Consider the following 14698-nt stretch of genomic DNA (forward strand, 5'->3'; position numbering starts at 1 on the left):
GAGTGTTGCTTGAAAAAGGTTACTGTGTTGATTGCCAAGTGGTGTTTTTCTAATTCCATTATTTCTTATTCATTAGTTGCAATTTAAGGAAGAGCTTTCCCTTCTGCCCTATTGATGAACTAATTAATGAATATCATTAATGTGGATAAATTTTTTTTCTTGAGATGGAGTCTTGCTCTGTCACCCAGGCTGGCATGCAGTGTCACGATCTTGGCTCACTGCAACCTCCACCTCCTGGGTTCAGGTGATCCTTCCACCTCAGCCTCCCGAGTAGCAAGGATTACGGGCACATACCACCACGCCTGGCTATTTTTTTTTGTATTTTTAGTGGAGATGGGGTTTCACCACGTTGGCCAGGCTGGTCTTGAACTCCTGACTTCAGGTGATCTTCCCACCTCAGCCTTCCAAAGTGCTGGGATTACAGGTGTGAGCCACTGCGCCTGGTGATTTTTGGATTTTTAAACCAAGCTTGCCTTCCTGGGACACATCCCACTTGGTCATAGTGTGTAATTTTTTTTTTTTTTTTTTTTTTTGAGACAGAGTCTCACACTGTCACCCAGGCTGAAGTGCAATGGCATGATCTCGGTTCACTGCAACCTCCGCCTCCCAGGTTCAAGCGATTCTCCTGTCTCAGCCTCCTGAGTAGCTGGGATTATAGGCACCCACCACTACGCCTGGCTAATTTTTTGTATTTGTAGTAGAGATGAGGTTTCACTATGTTGGTCAGGCTGGTCTCAAACACCTGACCTCGTGATCCACCGTCTCGTCCTCCCAGAGTGCTGGAATTACAAGTGTGATCCACCTTGCCTGGCCATCCTTTTTTTTTTTCTTTTTTTAATTTGAGACGGTGTCTCTCTCTGTCACCCAGGCTGGAGTGCAGTGGCGCGATACCCACTCTCTGCAAGCTCCGCCTCCCGATTCACACCATTCTCCTGCCACAGCCTCCCGAGTAGTTGGGACTACAGGCTCCCACCACCTGGCCTGGCTAAGCTTTTTTTGTATTTTTAATAGAGATGGGGTTTCACCGTGTTAGCCAGGATGGTCTCGATCTTCTGACCTCGTGATCCGCCTGCCTTGGCCTGGGAGCCATTACACCCAGAAATTTTTTTTTTTTCCAAAGAAAATCTTGCTTTGTGGCCGGGCTGGAGTACTGTGGCATGATTATAGCTCCCCGTAACTTTGAACTCTGGCCTCAAGTGATCCACCTGCTTCAGCCTTCCTAGTAGCTAGGACTACTGGTGTGCATCATCACGCTTGGCTCATGATTCTTTTTATATGTTGCTGGATTCTGTTTGCTAGTACAGTTGTCCCTCAGTATCCTTGTGGTATTGGTTCTAGGACCCCTCCTTGGATACTAAAATCTGAGGATGCTCAAGTCTCTTATATAAAATGGCAGAGTAGTTGCATATAACCTATACACATCCTCCCCTATACTTTAAATCATTTCTAGATTACTTATAATACCTAATACAATGTAAATGCTATGTTGTTATGCTCTATAGTATACAGAATAATGACAAGGGGAAAAAGTCTGTGCATGGCTTTATTTTGTTTTGTTTTATTTATTTTTTTTGAGATGGAGTTTCGCTCTTGTCGCCCAGGCTGGAACGCAATGGCACAATCTCAGCTCACTGCAGCCTCCACCTCCCGGGTTCAAGCGGTTTTCCTGCCTCAGTCTGCTGAGTAGCTGGGATTATACACACCTGCCACCATGCCTGACTAATTTTTTGTATTTTTAGTAGAGACAGGGTTTTGCCATGTTGGCCAAGCTGGTTTCAAACTCCTGGTCTCAGGTGATCCACCTGCCTCGGCCTCCCAAAGTGCTGGGATTACAGGCGTGAGCCCCTGCACCCGGCCAACTTTATTTTTTGAGACAGGGTCTTGGCCTGTCACCCAAGCTGGAGTGCAGTGGTGTTGTGATCACAGCTCACTGCAACCTCGACCTCCTGGGCTCAAGTGATCCTCCCACCTTGGTTTTCCAAGTAGCTAGGACTACAGGTGCTTGCCAACACACCTGGCTAATTTTTAAATTTTTTGTAGAGATGGGGTCTCACTATGGCCTTACTATGTTGTTCTAGGCTGGCCCCGAACTCCTAGGCTCAAGCAGTCCTCCAGCCTCGGCTTCCCCAAGTGCTGAGATTACAGGCATGAACCACCGCACCAGGCCTTAAAAAATATTTTTGATCCACAGTTGGTTGAATGTGCAGATGCAGAGCCCACAGATATAGAAGGCCAACTGTATTTTGTTGATGCTGTTAATAGTGTTGTATGTTTCTCTGAGTGTTGTATGTGTCTCTGCTTCTCCCTGTAGGCAAAATCTCTGAGCCAAAGCTTTGAAGTTGCAGTGAGGATAAAAGTATACCTCCCTTACTTTAGAAGCTGAGTTAACTGGATGTTGGGGACAGTAGCCTTAGTTCTTTCCTTTTCAGGCTTGGGACCTCCACCTTATGAATAAGCTGGGACAGGGATGATCTGGGCCCCAGTATTCTCATCATGCTGCATCCAAGTAGAGCCTCTATTCCACAAGTGGGTCTCAGCAGAAGGGAGTCTCCATGTCTTGGCGGTGTGTGCCTGTACTATAGCATCAGCAATAGGTAGCTGGGGGCAGAATGAGAAATGGAGATATCTTGCCACTCCTAGGAATATAGCCCTCCTCTTGGAAGCTTGGGAAGTGGGAGGCCTATGTTCTTCATTGCACCAATCTGGAGTGGAATTTCTGTAACGCCAAGTTAGGAAGCGGAGTGGTCTTGGTTCAAATCCTGCGGATACCCACTTGTCTTACCCAGGTTTTATAGATTTTTTTAAGTAGATGTTTCTTCATTTGCTGTATACCCTTGGGACCATTTCCAGAGTCGTTAAGTGGTTGTTTTTAAAATAATTGTCACCAGTTTGACTAACGAGCAGATCTGCAGAGCTCCTTACATTGTCAAGCTGGATGCTTATCTTGAGATTTCCTTAAATATCCAAGACTATCATTGATTGGTACTGTTTCAAATAGTACTTTGTTGTTTAAAATAAAGTAATAGTGAGTGTTTTTTAATATGAGAGACTTTGTATGGCCTAGTCAGTACCCTCTTTTCTGAAATTTTATTTTTGGAAAAATAGTATTTAGTCATAAACAGTAATTTGGGCCTTTTTTTTTTGGATATTAAATTGTAATATTTTAAGCCTAATTTATTACCATTAAGCTACCAGTTCTCAGAAGCTGGAATTTCTTCTAACAGTGGTTCTTAGATTTATTAGTGTTTCATTTATTTCTTTTTTTTTTTTTTGCCTGACACAGTTCTTTTTGTTTTAATCTTCTTTTCCTTTCCTGTCTTGTCCTGTCCTGTCCTTCTTGAGACAGAGTCTCGCTCTGTTGCCCAGGCTGGAGTGCGGTAGTGCAATCTTGGGCTCACTGCAACCTCCACCTCCCAGGTTCAACCGATTCTCCTGCCTCAGGCTCCTGAGGAGCTGGGATTACAGGCACCCACCACAACACCCAGCTAATTTTTGTATTTTTAGGAGAGACAGGGTTTTGCCATGTTGGCCAGGCTGGTCTCGAAATCCTGACCTCAGGTGATCCGCCCACCTTAGCCTCCCAAAGTGCTGGGATTTCAGGTGTGAGCCACCGCGCCCGGCCTGATATATATATTTTTTAATTCCTTTTTTTTCTTAGCTTTGTAAGAAGAAATGGCTGATTTTTTTTTTTTTCTTTTTTTTTTTTGAGATGGAGTCTCGCTCTGTCCCCCAGGCTGGAGTGCAGTGGCGCAATCTTGGCTCACTGCAAGCTCTGCCTCCTGGGTTCACGCCATTCTCCTGATTCAGCCTCCTGAGTAGGTGGGACTACAGGTGTCCGCCACCAAGCCCAGCTAATTTTTAGTATTTTTAGCAGAGACGGGAATTTCACTGTGTTAGCCAGGATGGTCTCAATCTCCTGACCTTGTGATCCGCCCGCCTCAGCCTCCCAAAGTGCTGGGATTGTAGGCGTGAGCCACCGTGCCTGGCCGATATTTTTTGAAGGTTGTTTAAACAATAACATTACCACTACTTAAATTTGGATAGTGACAAAAAATCTTTCTTCTTTTTGTATTTAGAAATATCTTATTTCACAGAAAAATCTGCATATCATAAAATTTGTTGAGGTGTGAAAAATGTTTATTGTATCGCTCTATATGAATGATGGGTTTTGCATATTCTTAGGTCTGGAGAAAATGATGTGGAATATAACAACATGGAATTAGAAGAGGGAGAACTCATGGAAGATGCAGCTGCAGGACCTGCAGGTAATGAGGTCACCCACTGCCTCCAAGCCATTCTATTTTCTCCCTGCTCTTCTCTGACCGTATTATATTTTAAATAGGTGGTAGCCACTGCTTGTACATGGTTCATGGTGTTGGAAGTGCTACATCTTGTAATACGGATTTTTTAGAGTTCATTACTAAAGATACTTAATAATAATAGCTACCATTTAAAAAATGTTCTTATGTACCAGGCACTGTGAGAAGCACTTTATATGCCTTATATTAATAAAATTCTGGTGGTACATTCACCGATGGATAGAGAAATTACAGCAACTTGCCAACTTTTAGCAATTTAGTAAATGAGAGTAACTGAATCCCCAGTTTTGTCTGTATCCCATGCTTATATTTTATACTGTTTTCTGATATAAAGTCTTATTTGTATATCTTCCTGGACTATAGAATGATCTCAATGGAATAATTGACTCTTAGACTTACAAAGGATCTTAAAGAGCTCATTTTATGGTTTTTAGTTGCCTGGTCATATAGCTGGTTGTTAGTACAACCAGACTAGAACTCCAGATTGTCCTGGGTTTGTGGACCCAGCATTTTTCTCCCAAACTACACTGCTTCTCCTGGGAAGAACTGACTTATATAATGAGTACTTTTTTTGTGTGTTCTCGGATCTATTTAATTAAGTAGTGAATCTTGGCTAGAGTAATTAAAAGTTAGCTTTCTACTGTTTCTGTTTTACCCATGTTCTCCTCAGTGTGAACACTGGCATATTCTTCTTTTTTTTTTTTTTTTTTTTTTTGAGACGGAGTCTCGCTCTGTTGCCCAGGCTGGAGTACAGTGGTGTGATCTCGGCTCACTGCAAGCTCCGCCTCCCAGGCTCACGCTGTTCTCCTGCCTCAGCCTCCGGAGTAGCTAGGACTACAGGCACCCGCCACCACGCCCGGAGAACTTTTTGTATTTTTGGTGAAGATGGGGTTTCACTGTGTTAGCCAGGATGGTCTCGATCTCCTGACCTCATGATCCGCCTGCCTTGGCCTCCCAAAGTGCTGGGATTACAGGCGTGAGCCACTGCGCCTGGCCAACACTGGCATACTCTTAATATGCTTGGATAACTAAAGACTTCTAAATACTAGTCCTCACCATTTCAACTCCAACCTAAGCCCTATATTCTTTCTACTCCTGACTTTAATCCTGGGTAATCGTATCCACACCTGTATTTCAGTTACTATCTATATACTGATTACTCTTCAAGTTCTTTCTTTAGCCTTTGACTTTCCAGTAATTTCCAAACCCTTATCTTGGTGTGACTCAGCACCTCCCAAACACAAATTACTGTCTTTTCATCTGCCAGCTTGCCTGTCAGCAGTAGCTACCCTGATTGATAGTGCTATACATTCTTTACTTCTTCCTCTCCCTAAAAGTTTACCTTTAGTGTATTACCAAGATCTGTTGGTTCTGTCTCCTAAATCGTGCGTAAATTCATTTGATACTCCCACTCCTTTGCCATTCCTAGTCTAGGCCTCTGTCTTTCACAACAGCCTTTCACCTGGGTTCTTTGTATTTATTATTGTTCCCCTCCATTTTTACAGCATGAATCCATTTTTACAGCATGGATTCAGAATGAGGGTGTTTTTTTCTTTCTGATTAATATCTAATCGTGTTACTTCTCTGCCAGACTTGGTGACTCACACCTGTAATCTCAGCACTTTGGGAGGCTGATGTGGGTGCATTGCTTGAGTCCAGGAGTTTGAGACCAGCCTGGGCAACGTGGTGAAACCCTGTCTCTACAAAAAATACAAAAAAAGTTAGCCAGATGTGGTGGCAAAATTGCTGCCTGTGGTCCCAGCTATTTGGGTGGCTGAGGTGGGAGGATCACCTGAGCCAGAAAGCGGAGCCTGCAGTAAGCTGAGATAGCACCACTGTACTCCAGCCTAGGCAACAAAGTGAGACCCTGTCTCAAAAAAAGAAATAAAAATAATGAAAAATAATATCTAATCATGTTATTTCTCTACTTAAAAACTCTTTAAGGATTATATTTATTATAGGATAAAGTCCAAACTTGTTAACATGGCACATAAATTCCTTTATGTCTGGATTCCTGTTTGTTTCCTTAGTCTTACTTCTCTCATTCCTCTGTGTCATTCTTTAGTCAGGAGGAACTTCAAAGAATCACAAGATCTACAAATTTAGAGAGAAAGCTTTAATTCTTATAAAGACTGGCCATCCTGACAAGCTGTGAAGTATAGCCTCTGGTAAAGACTAAAAGCAGGCACTTTGCAGGAGGGAAGGGTAACATAGGAATTGATAATGAATAAGTTGTCCAAGTACAACTAAATGGATTCAACAGGGTATAGGAGGAGCTGTGAATATCATGAAGAGGGGAACACATGCATGCATAGTAGACAAACATGCATGTTACATGCATTTCATGTTTACTTTGGACTGGGGATTGAACATTTAAATGCATTACAATTAGGCCCTGTTGTCAAAAGGTAAAACCAACGACACAAAGGTAAAACCAACGACACAACGACTCAATGCTCAACCTCTGTATACGGGCCAGAACCAGTCCATGGTTGGGGACTCTTAACAGGAGAAAGTTACTGAAATCAGTCTTTTGTCCAATGAAAGCTCTGTAGTTATGGCTTGTAGAACGGGGAGTGAGTCAGTCAGCATCTGGCAGTCAGTAAGTTACAATTGTTTCAATATTGCTTATCTTGAGGCCAGTGCTTGCTTAGCTTCTAGAAAAAAGAAGAAACCCTGTTTGGAGTTAGAATGTAGTTTATTTTTAAGTATAGGGAGCATGTGACTTAATCCCTGTCTGGCATAGCATTAAGTCTTACTGACTGACTGACTTTTCAGCTTTGTGTGTTTTCTTTTAGTTAGGTCCATTCTTTCCTCTCTTAAACTGTGTGGTAGGGAAATTCTTGTATATAACATTTATATACACTTAGGGTAAAGAAGAGTTTACATTTTTGAATTATATATTCATAAAATATTTACTGAGCACTTGAACTGTGTACAGTTTTACTATCTAGAGATACAATATTGAATAACAAGATATTCCTGTTCTTATGGAACCTGTGTTATAATTCTGAATGTTCTTTAATAATTCAGGCACTGAATTCTAGATGTTGAAGACATAATAATGAACCAGTTTATTTTTATTATATGCTTTGGGAAATTTATATATTTGGCACAAATTTGTTAAATATCATGCCTACCTGGAAAATACAACACTAAGTAATTTATAACATAAAGGTGAGTGGATTTATGAACAATTAGCTAGAATATGACAGTATACATACAAAAGAATTCCAAATTATTTAAATACTCCCTCCTCAAGGAGATGAAATATAACTTCTACTCCTTAACTGTAGGCTATGCTTAGTTACTTGCTTCTGAAGAGTACAGTTTCAAAAGGGGGAAACAACTTCAAAGTAGAGAAACTTGGCAAACATTACCTACCCAGGTGATTAAATTTAGTATTGTAAGTGATAGGTCATGTTGATAGCATGTTGATAGTATTTTAAGTGATAAGTCATGTTGATATGTTGAGAATGGTACTTTATATCTGTAGTATCTTCCCTCTCTAAAAACCCACAGACAATCTAATCATGAGGGAAAAAGTCATACCCTTAATTGAGGAACATTCTACAAAATATTTGACATACTTTTCAGATATAAAGAAAATCTGAGAGACTGTCATAGACCAGAAGAGTCTAAAAAGACAGGAGCAACTAAATGTATTTCAATACTCTAGGTGAGACTCTGAACAGAAAAAGAACATTAGGGGAAAACTACTAAAATCTCAATAGGATTTAGTTAATAATATATCAGTATTGGTTCATTAATTGTGACAAATATACCATAGTAATGAAAGGTATTAACATTGGGGAAATTGGGTCTGGGTTTTATAGGAACTGTCTGTATTTTTATCTTTCCTGTAAACCTAAAACTATACTAAAATAAAAGCTTTTTTTTTCTTTTGAGATGGCGTCTCGCTCCGTAGCCTAGGCTGGAGTGCAGTGGCATGATCTTGGCTCACTGCAAGCTCTGCCTCCTGGGTTCACACCATTCTGCTGCCTCAGCCTCCCGAGTAGCTGGGACTATAGGCGCACGCCACGACGCCTAGCTAATTTTTTGTATTTTTAGCAGAGACGGGGTTTCACTGTGTTAGCCAGGATAGTCTTGATCTCCTGACCTCGTGATCTGCCCTCCTTGACCTTCCAAAGTACTGGGATTACAGGCGTGAGCCACCACGCCTGGCCAGTAAAAAGCTTTTTAAACCAAGGCAATGAAAAAGCTAGATCGGGGTGACAGTGGGCAGAGTGTGGAAATGCTTTTTTGGTTTTTTTTTGGTTTTAGTTTTGGTTTTTTTTGAGACGGAATCTCGCTCTGTCGCCCAGGCTGGAATGCAGTGGCCTGATCTCAGCTCACTGCAAGCTCCGCCTCCCGGGTTTATGCCATTTTCCTGCCTCAGCCTCCCGAGTAGCTGGGACTACAGGCACCCGTCACCTCTCCTGGCTAGTTTTTTGTATTTTTTTAGTAGAGACGGGGTTTCACCGTGTTAGCCAGGATGGTCTCGATCTCCTGACCTCGTGATCCGCCCGTCTCGGCCTCCCAAAGTGCTGGGATTACAGGCTTGAGCCACCGTGCCCGGCCTGCTTTTTTGTTATATGCTTATTATGAAGGTCCATTTCAAGCCTTGAATGGTTTATGTGTTTTTTGTTTTTTGTTTTTTGAGACGGAGTCTTGCTCTGTTGCCCAGGGTGGAGTGCAGTGGCACGATCTCAGCTCACTGCAACCTCTGCCTCCTGGGTTCAGGCCATTCTCCTACCTCAGCCTACCAGATAGCTGGGACTACAGGCATGCATCACCATTCCCTCCCGGCTTTTTTGTATTTTTAGTAGAGATGGGGTTTCACCATGCTGGCCAGCTGGTCTCAAACTCCTGACCTCAAGTGATCCACCCACCTCTGCCTCCCAAAGCGCTGGGATTACAGATGTGAGCCACTGTGCCAGGCCTGGTTAATGTTTTAGAACTATACAATTGTCTAAAAAGTTATGTCATCTAGAGAATTACGATGTTATGTTATGCGTTAAAAAGGAGGTGGTTGGGCTTATATAAAAGCTAGGTATAAAGTTAAATGTTTACTTAATAATCTCATTTTATAGACCATATTAAATAAGGAGATAGCTTGAAACAAGAAATATTTATTGACTCAGGTGGCTGTAGTCCTGGCTACTTGGGAGACTGGCAGGAGGATCGCTTGAGCCTAGGAGTTCGAGGGTACAGTGAGCCATGATTGTGCCACCGTACTCCAGTGTGGGTGACAGAGCAAGACCCTGTCTCTTAACACACACACACACACGTGCACAACCAGCAAATACAAACTGGATTTTTCCTACTCACTGGATTCAGTGAGGCAATAATCTGGATTAGAATGATATTTACAACCTTTTCAGAACAAATGTTTTTTGACATACATTTTTTTTTTTTTTTTTTTTGAGACAGAGTCTCGCTCTGTTGCCCAGGCTGGAGTGCAGTGGCCTGATCTCAGCTCACTGCAAGCTCCGCCTCCTGGGTTTACGCCATTCTCCTGCCTCAGCCTCCCAAGTAGCTGGGACTACAGGCGCCCGCCATCATGCCCGGCTAGTTTTTTGTATTTTTTTTAGTAGAGACGGGGTTTCACCATGTTAGCCAGGATGGTCTCGATCTCCTGACCTCATGATCCGCCCGTCTTGGCCTCCCAAAGTGCTGGGATTACAGGCTTGAGCCACCGCGCCTGGCCAACATAAATTATCTTTCACTTAAATTCAAATAACTGAATAAACTAAAAGCAGTTCTCATAAGAAGACGTCTGCAGATGCCACCACACCCAACTAATTATTTTTTGTAGAGACGGAGTCTTTCTCTCTTGCCCTGGCTGGTCTCCAACTTCTGGCCTCAATCCTCCTGCCTCAGCCTCCCAAAGTGTTGGGATTACAGGCGTGAGCTATTGCACCTGGCCCACAGATGTTAGAAAAATGAATGAGCATAATTTTTAAATGAAAATCCAGCACTGATCATTACAAGATTTTGTGATTGTAAATATCAGTATGTAATTTATAACAAAATAAAGGATGTGAAAATGTAGAATATTCTGGAAAGGTAGTTGAGGACTAGACTGTAATAGGGCCTTGAGTGTCATGATAATGTATACAGGCAGTATGCTGTAATGAACTCAAGTATATCAGTGTGACATTTTAGCAAGATTCATATCGCTTGGCACAAATGGAGAAGAACCTGTCACTGATCCGTTTGTCTTTTTATGAGGTTTTTTTTTTTCCTATGTGAACTTCAGAAGCATAGTTGTTTTTTTTTTTTTTTTGAATCTCACTCTGTCGCCCAAGCTAGAATGCAGTGGCATGATCTCAGCTCACTGCAACCTCTGCTCCCGGGTTCAAGCAGTTCTACCCCAGCCTCCCAAGTAACTGGGATTACAGGCGCCCTCCACCACGGCTGGCTAATTTTTGTATTTTTAGTAGAGATGGGGTTTCACCATCGTGGCCAGGCTGGTCTTGAACTCCTGACCTCGTGATCCACCTGCCTCGGCCTCTGAAAGTGCTGGGATTACAGGCGTGAGCCACTGTGCCTGGCTGCATAGCTTTATTCTTAATAGCCAAAAGCTAGAAGCAACCCAAATTGTTTTCTAATAGAATAGAGAAATAAATTGGATATATTCATAAACTGATGCTGCACAGTAATAATGAAGATGAGGCAGTGGCTCATGCCTGTAATCCCAGCACTTTGGGAGGCTGAGTCATGTGGGTCACTTGAGGCCAGGAGTTCAAGACCAGCCTGGCCAATATGGCAAAACCTGATTTCTACTAAAAATAGAAAAAATTAGCTGGGTGAAATGACGCATGCCTGTAATCCCAGCTACTCGGGAGGCTGAGGCATAAGAATCATTTGAACCTGGGAGGTGGAAGTTGTGGTGAGCCAAGATTGCACTACTGTATTCCAGCCTGAGTGACAAAGCAAGACTCTGTCTCAAAAAAAAAAAAAAAAAAAAAGAGAAAAATGTTTAAAAAGAATATTAAAAAAAAATTTTTTTTTAAAGAAAATGAATAAGCTACTCCTATATACAGCCATATAGATGAATCTCATGAATAATGTTGACCAAAGAAGAAGAGCATAAGAGCATACTCTGTTACTTTTACATAAATACAAACAGGCAAAACCAATCTGTAAATTAAGTTAGAATGAAGATTACTTTTGTAGAGTAAGAGTAGTGAGCAATTTTAGTAGGCATAGGAGGGGGTTCTGGGGTACTGATGATCTATTTCTTCATCTGGGTGTGATCACTTTATGAGTATTCATTGGGCTGTACATTTATATATGAGACACACAGAATAGCTTGGAAAGAGAGAAACTGAAATCGATGCCAACCCAGTCTTTGATGCCTGTGGGGAAATTTGATAGTGGGTAGAAAGGTGGGAACATAGGCCGGGCACACTGGCTCCTCCCTGTAATCCCAGCACTTTGGGAGGCCAAGGCGGGCTGATCACCTGAGGTCGGGAGTTCTAAGACCAGCCTGACCAACATGGAGAAACCACCGTCTCTACTAAAAATACAAAATTAGCCAGGCGTGGTGCCGCATGCCTGTAATCCCAGCTACGAGGGAGGCTGAGACAGGAGAATCACTTGAATCTGGGAGGCGAGACTGTCTCAAAAAAAAAAAAAAAAAAGAAAAGAAAGGTGGGAACATTTGAAAGGGGAGTAGCCAAAGGTCATACCCACAGGGGGAAAAAAAAAGTTATTGTTCAGTCGTGAGAATAATGGCCTGAAAAAGCAGTGAGAAACAGGAGACACTGCTTTCTCTACTGTAAGTGCATTTAACATGGAAGAATGAGCAACTTCTGTTTTTAAAGGAGAACCAGATATTAGGGCGGTAAACTCCATTCACTGGGCTACTGGGCTTGCTATACGTAAGAATAGTCTGACTAGCTTTTTGGGAATAAGTCCTGGATCTCACCCCCGTATCCTTTTTTTTTTTTTTGAGATGGAGCCTCACTCTGTCACTCACATTAGAGTGCAGTGGTGTGATCTTGGCTCACTGTAACCTCTGCCTCTCAGGTTCAAGCAATTCTCCTGCCTCAGCCTCCTGAGTAGCTGGGATTACAGGTGCCTGCCACCACACCTGGCTATTTTTTTGTACTTTTAGTGGAGATGGGGTTTCTCCATGTTGGCAAGGCTGGTCTCGAACTCCTGACCTCAGGTGATCCACACACCTCGGCCTCCCAAAGTGCTGGGATAACAGGCGTGAGCCATTGCACCCAGCCTCTTACCCCCAGTATTCTTATTCGGTAGATCTAGGATGTAATTTTAAAAACTCCTTCAGGTGACTGACATACAACCCAATTTGGGAATTCCTTAGTAAAAGAAAAGAGGTAAAAACAGTTTTCAGCTGGGTGCGGTGACTCACGCCTGTAATCCCAGCACTTTGGGAGGCTGAGGCGGGTGGATCACTAGGTCAGGAGATCCAGACCATCCATGAAACCCTGTCTCTACTGAAAATACAAAAATTAGCCGGGTGTGGTGGTGCATGTCTGTAGTCTCCGCCACGGGAGTCTGAGGCAGGAGAATCGCTTGAACCCGGGAGGCGGAGGTTGCTGTGAGCGGAGATCGGGCCACTGCACTCCAACCTGGGCAACAGTGAGACTGTATCTCAAAAAAAAAATGAAGTGTTTTGTTTTTGTTTTTGTTCAATGTGAAGGGGAAATCGTTTTCTGTTATTTAATAGGAATTGCAGTGTTTACGGAGGCTGGGAAGAAAAACTGTCAGTGAGATAATAATCCTTAGAAGAGGAGATAGAAGTGGGAGACAGTGAGAACATGAGGATGTGAAAAGCATAAATTATTAATTGGCTTGAAGCTTCTGAATAATGGAGCTTTCCTCCTAAGTTATATCCTTCTGGATCTCTCTGAAATACTCATGAGTAGTCAGAACCTGACTTTTTAATATTTTATATTATCTACTTTCCTGCATGTAGCATTTTTTAAAAATGTTCTCGTTAGAATATATTTAAACAGCTTTATTGAAGAAGGTCAGTTTTAAGCAACATTTCCATACCTGGTATTTGCTATGCATTATAACTAGGTGCTAGAGAAAAGTCAGATGCTTTTCTTGGCTTAAAGAGCATAGTCCAGTATAGGGGTATAGGCATAATATCTGCTTACAGATGTCTGTAATATGCATCAGTCATTAACATGACAGTCCGAAAACTTCAAATTGTACCCCATTATTTAATCAAAGTAGAAAAAGTCTACCAAACCGTCATGACCTGTACATTTTGCTGTCCAGAGACTTGGATGAGATTCCTATTTTGGTGTCTAATACTCTGTAATCTGTTATACTATGGGAATTTGTCGTCTTTCGTCTAAAACCAGGTGGTCACGGGATATAATCTCCTCCTCACCCTCACCCCTCATCCCTCCGATTGTGCACATTGTACACATTGTCATCTTTTTTTTTCTAGGGCTCAGGATGGGGTTGATGCTTGCTTCTGAGTTCTAAGTACTAATGAGGCCACCACTCAATCACTGTGCTAGTGTACAACTCTCTGGCCATCTGGTTCCTTCTTTCTGCTTCTTATCATGAACCTGAACTCCTAAGAGATAGGTCCATAGACAAGTATTCATATAATGTTAACCAGTTCATTTTTTCATTTAAATATAGCTAAATTTGTGCAGATACGTATATCATACATTTTCTACACCTCTTTTGCAGGTAGTAACCATGGCTATGTGGGTTCCAGTAGTAGAATATCAAGAAGAACACATTTATGCTCTGCTGCTACCAGTAGTTTACTAGACATTGATCCATTAATTTTAATACATTTGTTGGACCTTAAGGACCGGAGCAGTATAGAAAATTTGTGGGGCTTACAACCTCGCCCACCTGCTTCACTTCTGCAGCCCACAGGTAAAATAATACCAGTGATAATTTCCTTTTTTTCTGTGGCTGTCTGAAAGAACTCTTGGATTTTCATTTAAGTATTTCAGCTATGTGTGGAACATGGTATATTTCTGTGTTTTTCATTGTATACCCTAAAAATGATATTTATATCAACTAAATTAATTTTTAAATTACTGTTCAAAGGTGATTTGTGCAAAAACAAAGTAAAAATGCCCACAAGAAGGTTTTTTATGATTTTGCTACTCAGATTTTGCCTGATAGTTTGATCCATATGAAATACAGTTATCTTCTTTGTGAATGGACTTTTTTTGGTCAGGCTTCATGAATTCCCTTACTTCCAAGTGGAACTGTATCTAAATTGAACATAGAAAAAGTGACTTACTCATTCTTCAATGTTCAATAGCCTAAAAATGTACACCAGTTGGCAGCAATGCTTTCTGTGCAAAGGTTATTTGTTAAATGGAAATTACATTTACTATAATAAAATGGAGATTTGTATA

General features: G+C 41.8%; 2 protein-coding genes across 36 annotated transcripts in view; both read left to right on the forward strand.

Annotated features, from left to right (window-relative positions):
* Window positions 1-388, forward strand: part of SKA2 (spindle and kinetochore associated complex subunit 2) — a 105231-nt gene extending 104843 nt beyond the window's left edge. Inside the window, exon 4 of the transcript XR_013405742.1 lies at window positions 189-388. The gene's annotated coding sequence lies outside the window, so the exon portion shown is untranslated. The remainder of the gene's footprint in view (window positions 1-188) is intronic.
* Window positions 1-14698, forward strand: part of TRIM37 (tripartite motif containing 37) — a 125004-nt gene that overhangs the window by 59359 nt on the left and 50947 nt on the right. For all 35 annotated transcript variants that reach the window (XM_015119114.3, XM_077968953.1, XM_077968952.1 and 32 more), the window contains 2 exon segments: window positions 4183-4265; window positions 14010-14204. In XM_015119114.3, the coding sequence (XP_014974600.2) occupies window positions 4183-4265; window positions 14010-14204 (278 nt within the window).

This window comes from Macaca mulatta, chromosome 16 (assembly GCF_049350105.2).
Source record: "Macaca mulatta isolate MMU2019108-1 chromosome 16, T2T-MMU8v2.0, whole genome shotgun sequence".
Classification (NCBI taxonomy): Eukaryota; Metazoa; Chordata; class Mammalia; order Primates; family Cercopithecidae; genus Macaca; species Macaca mulatta.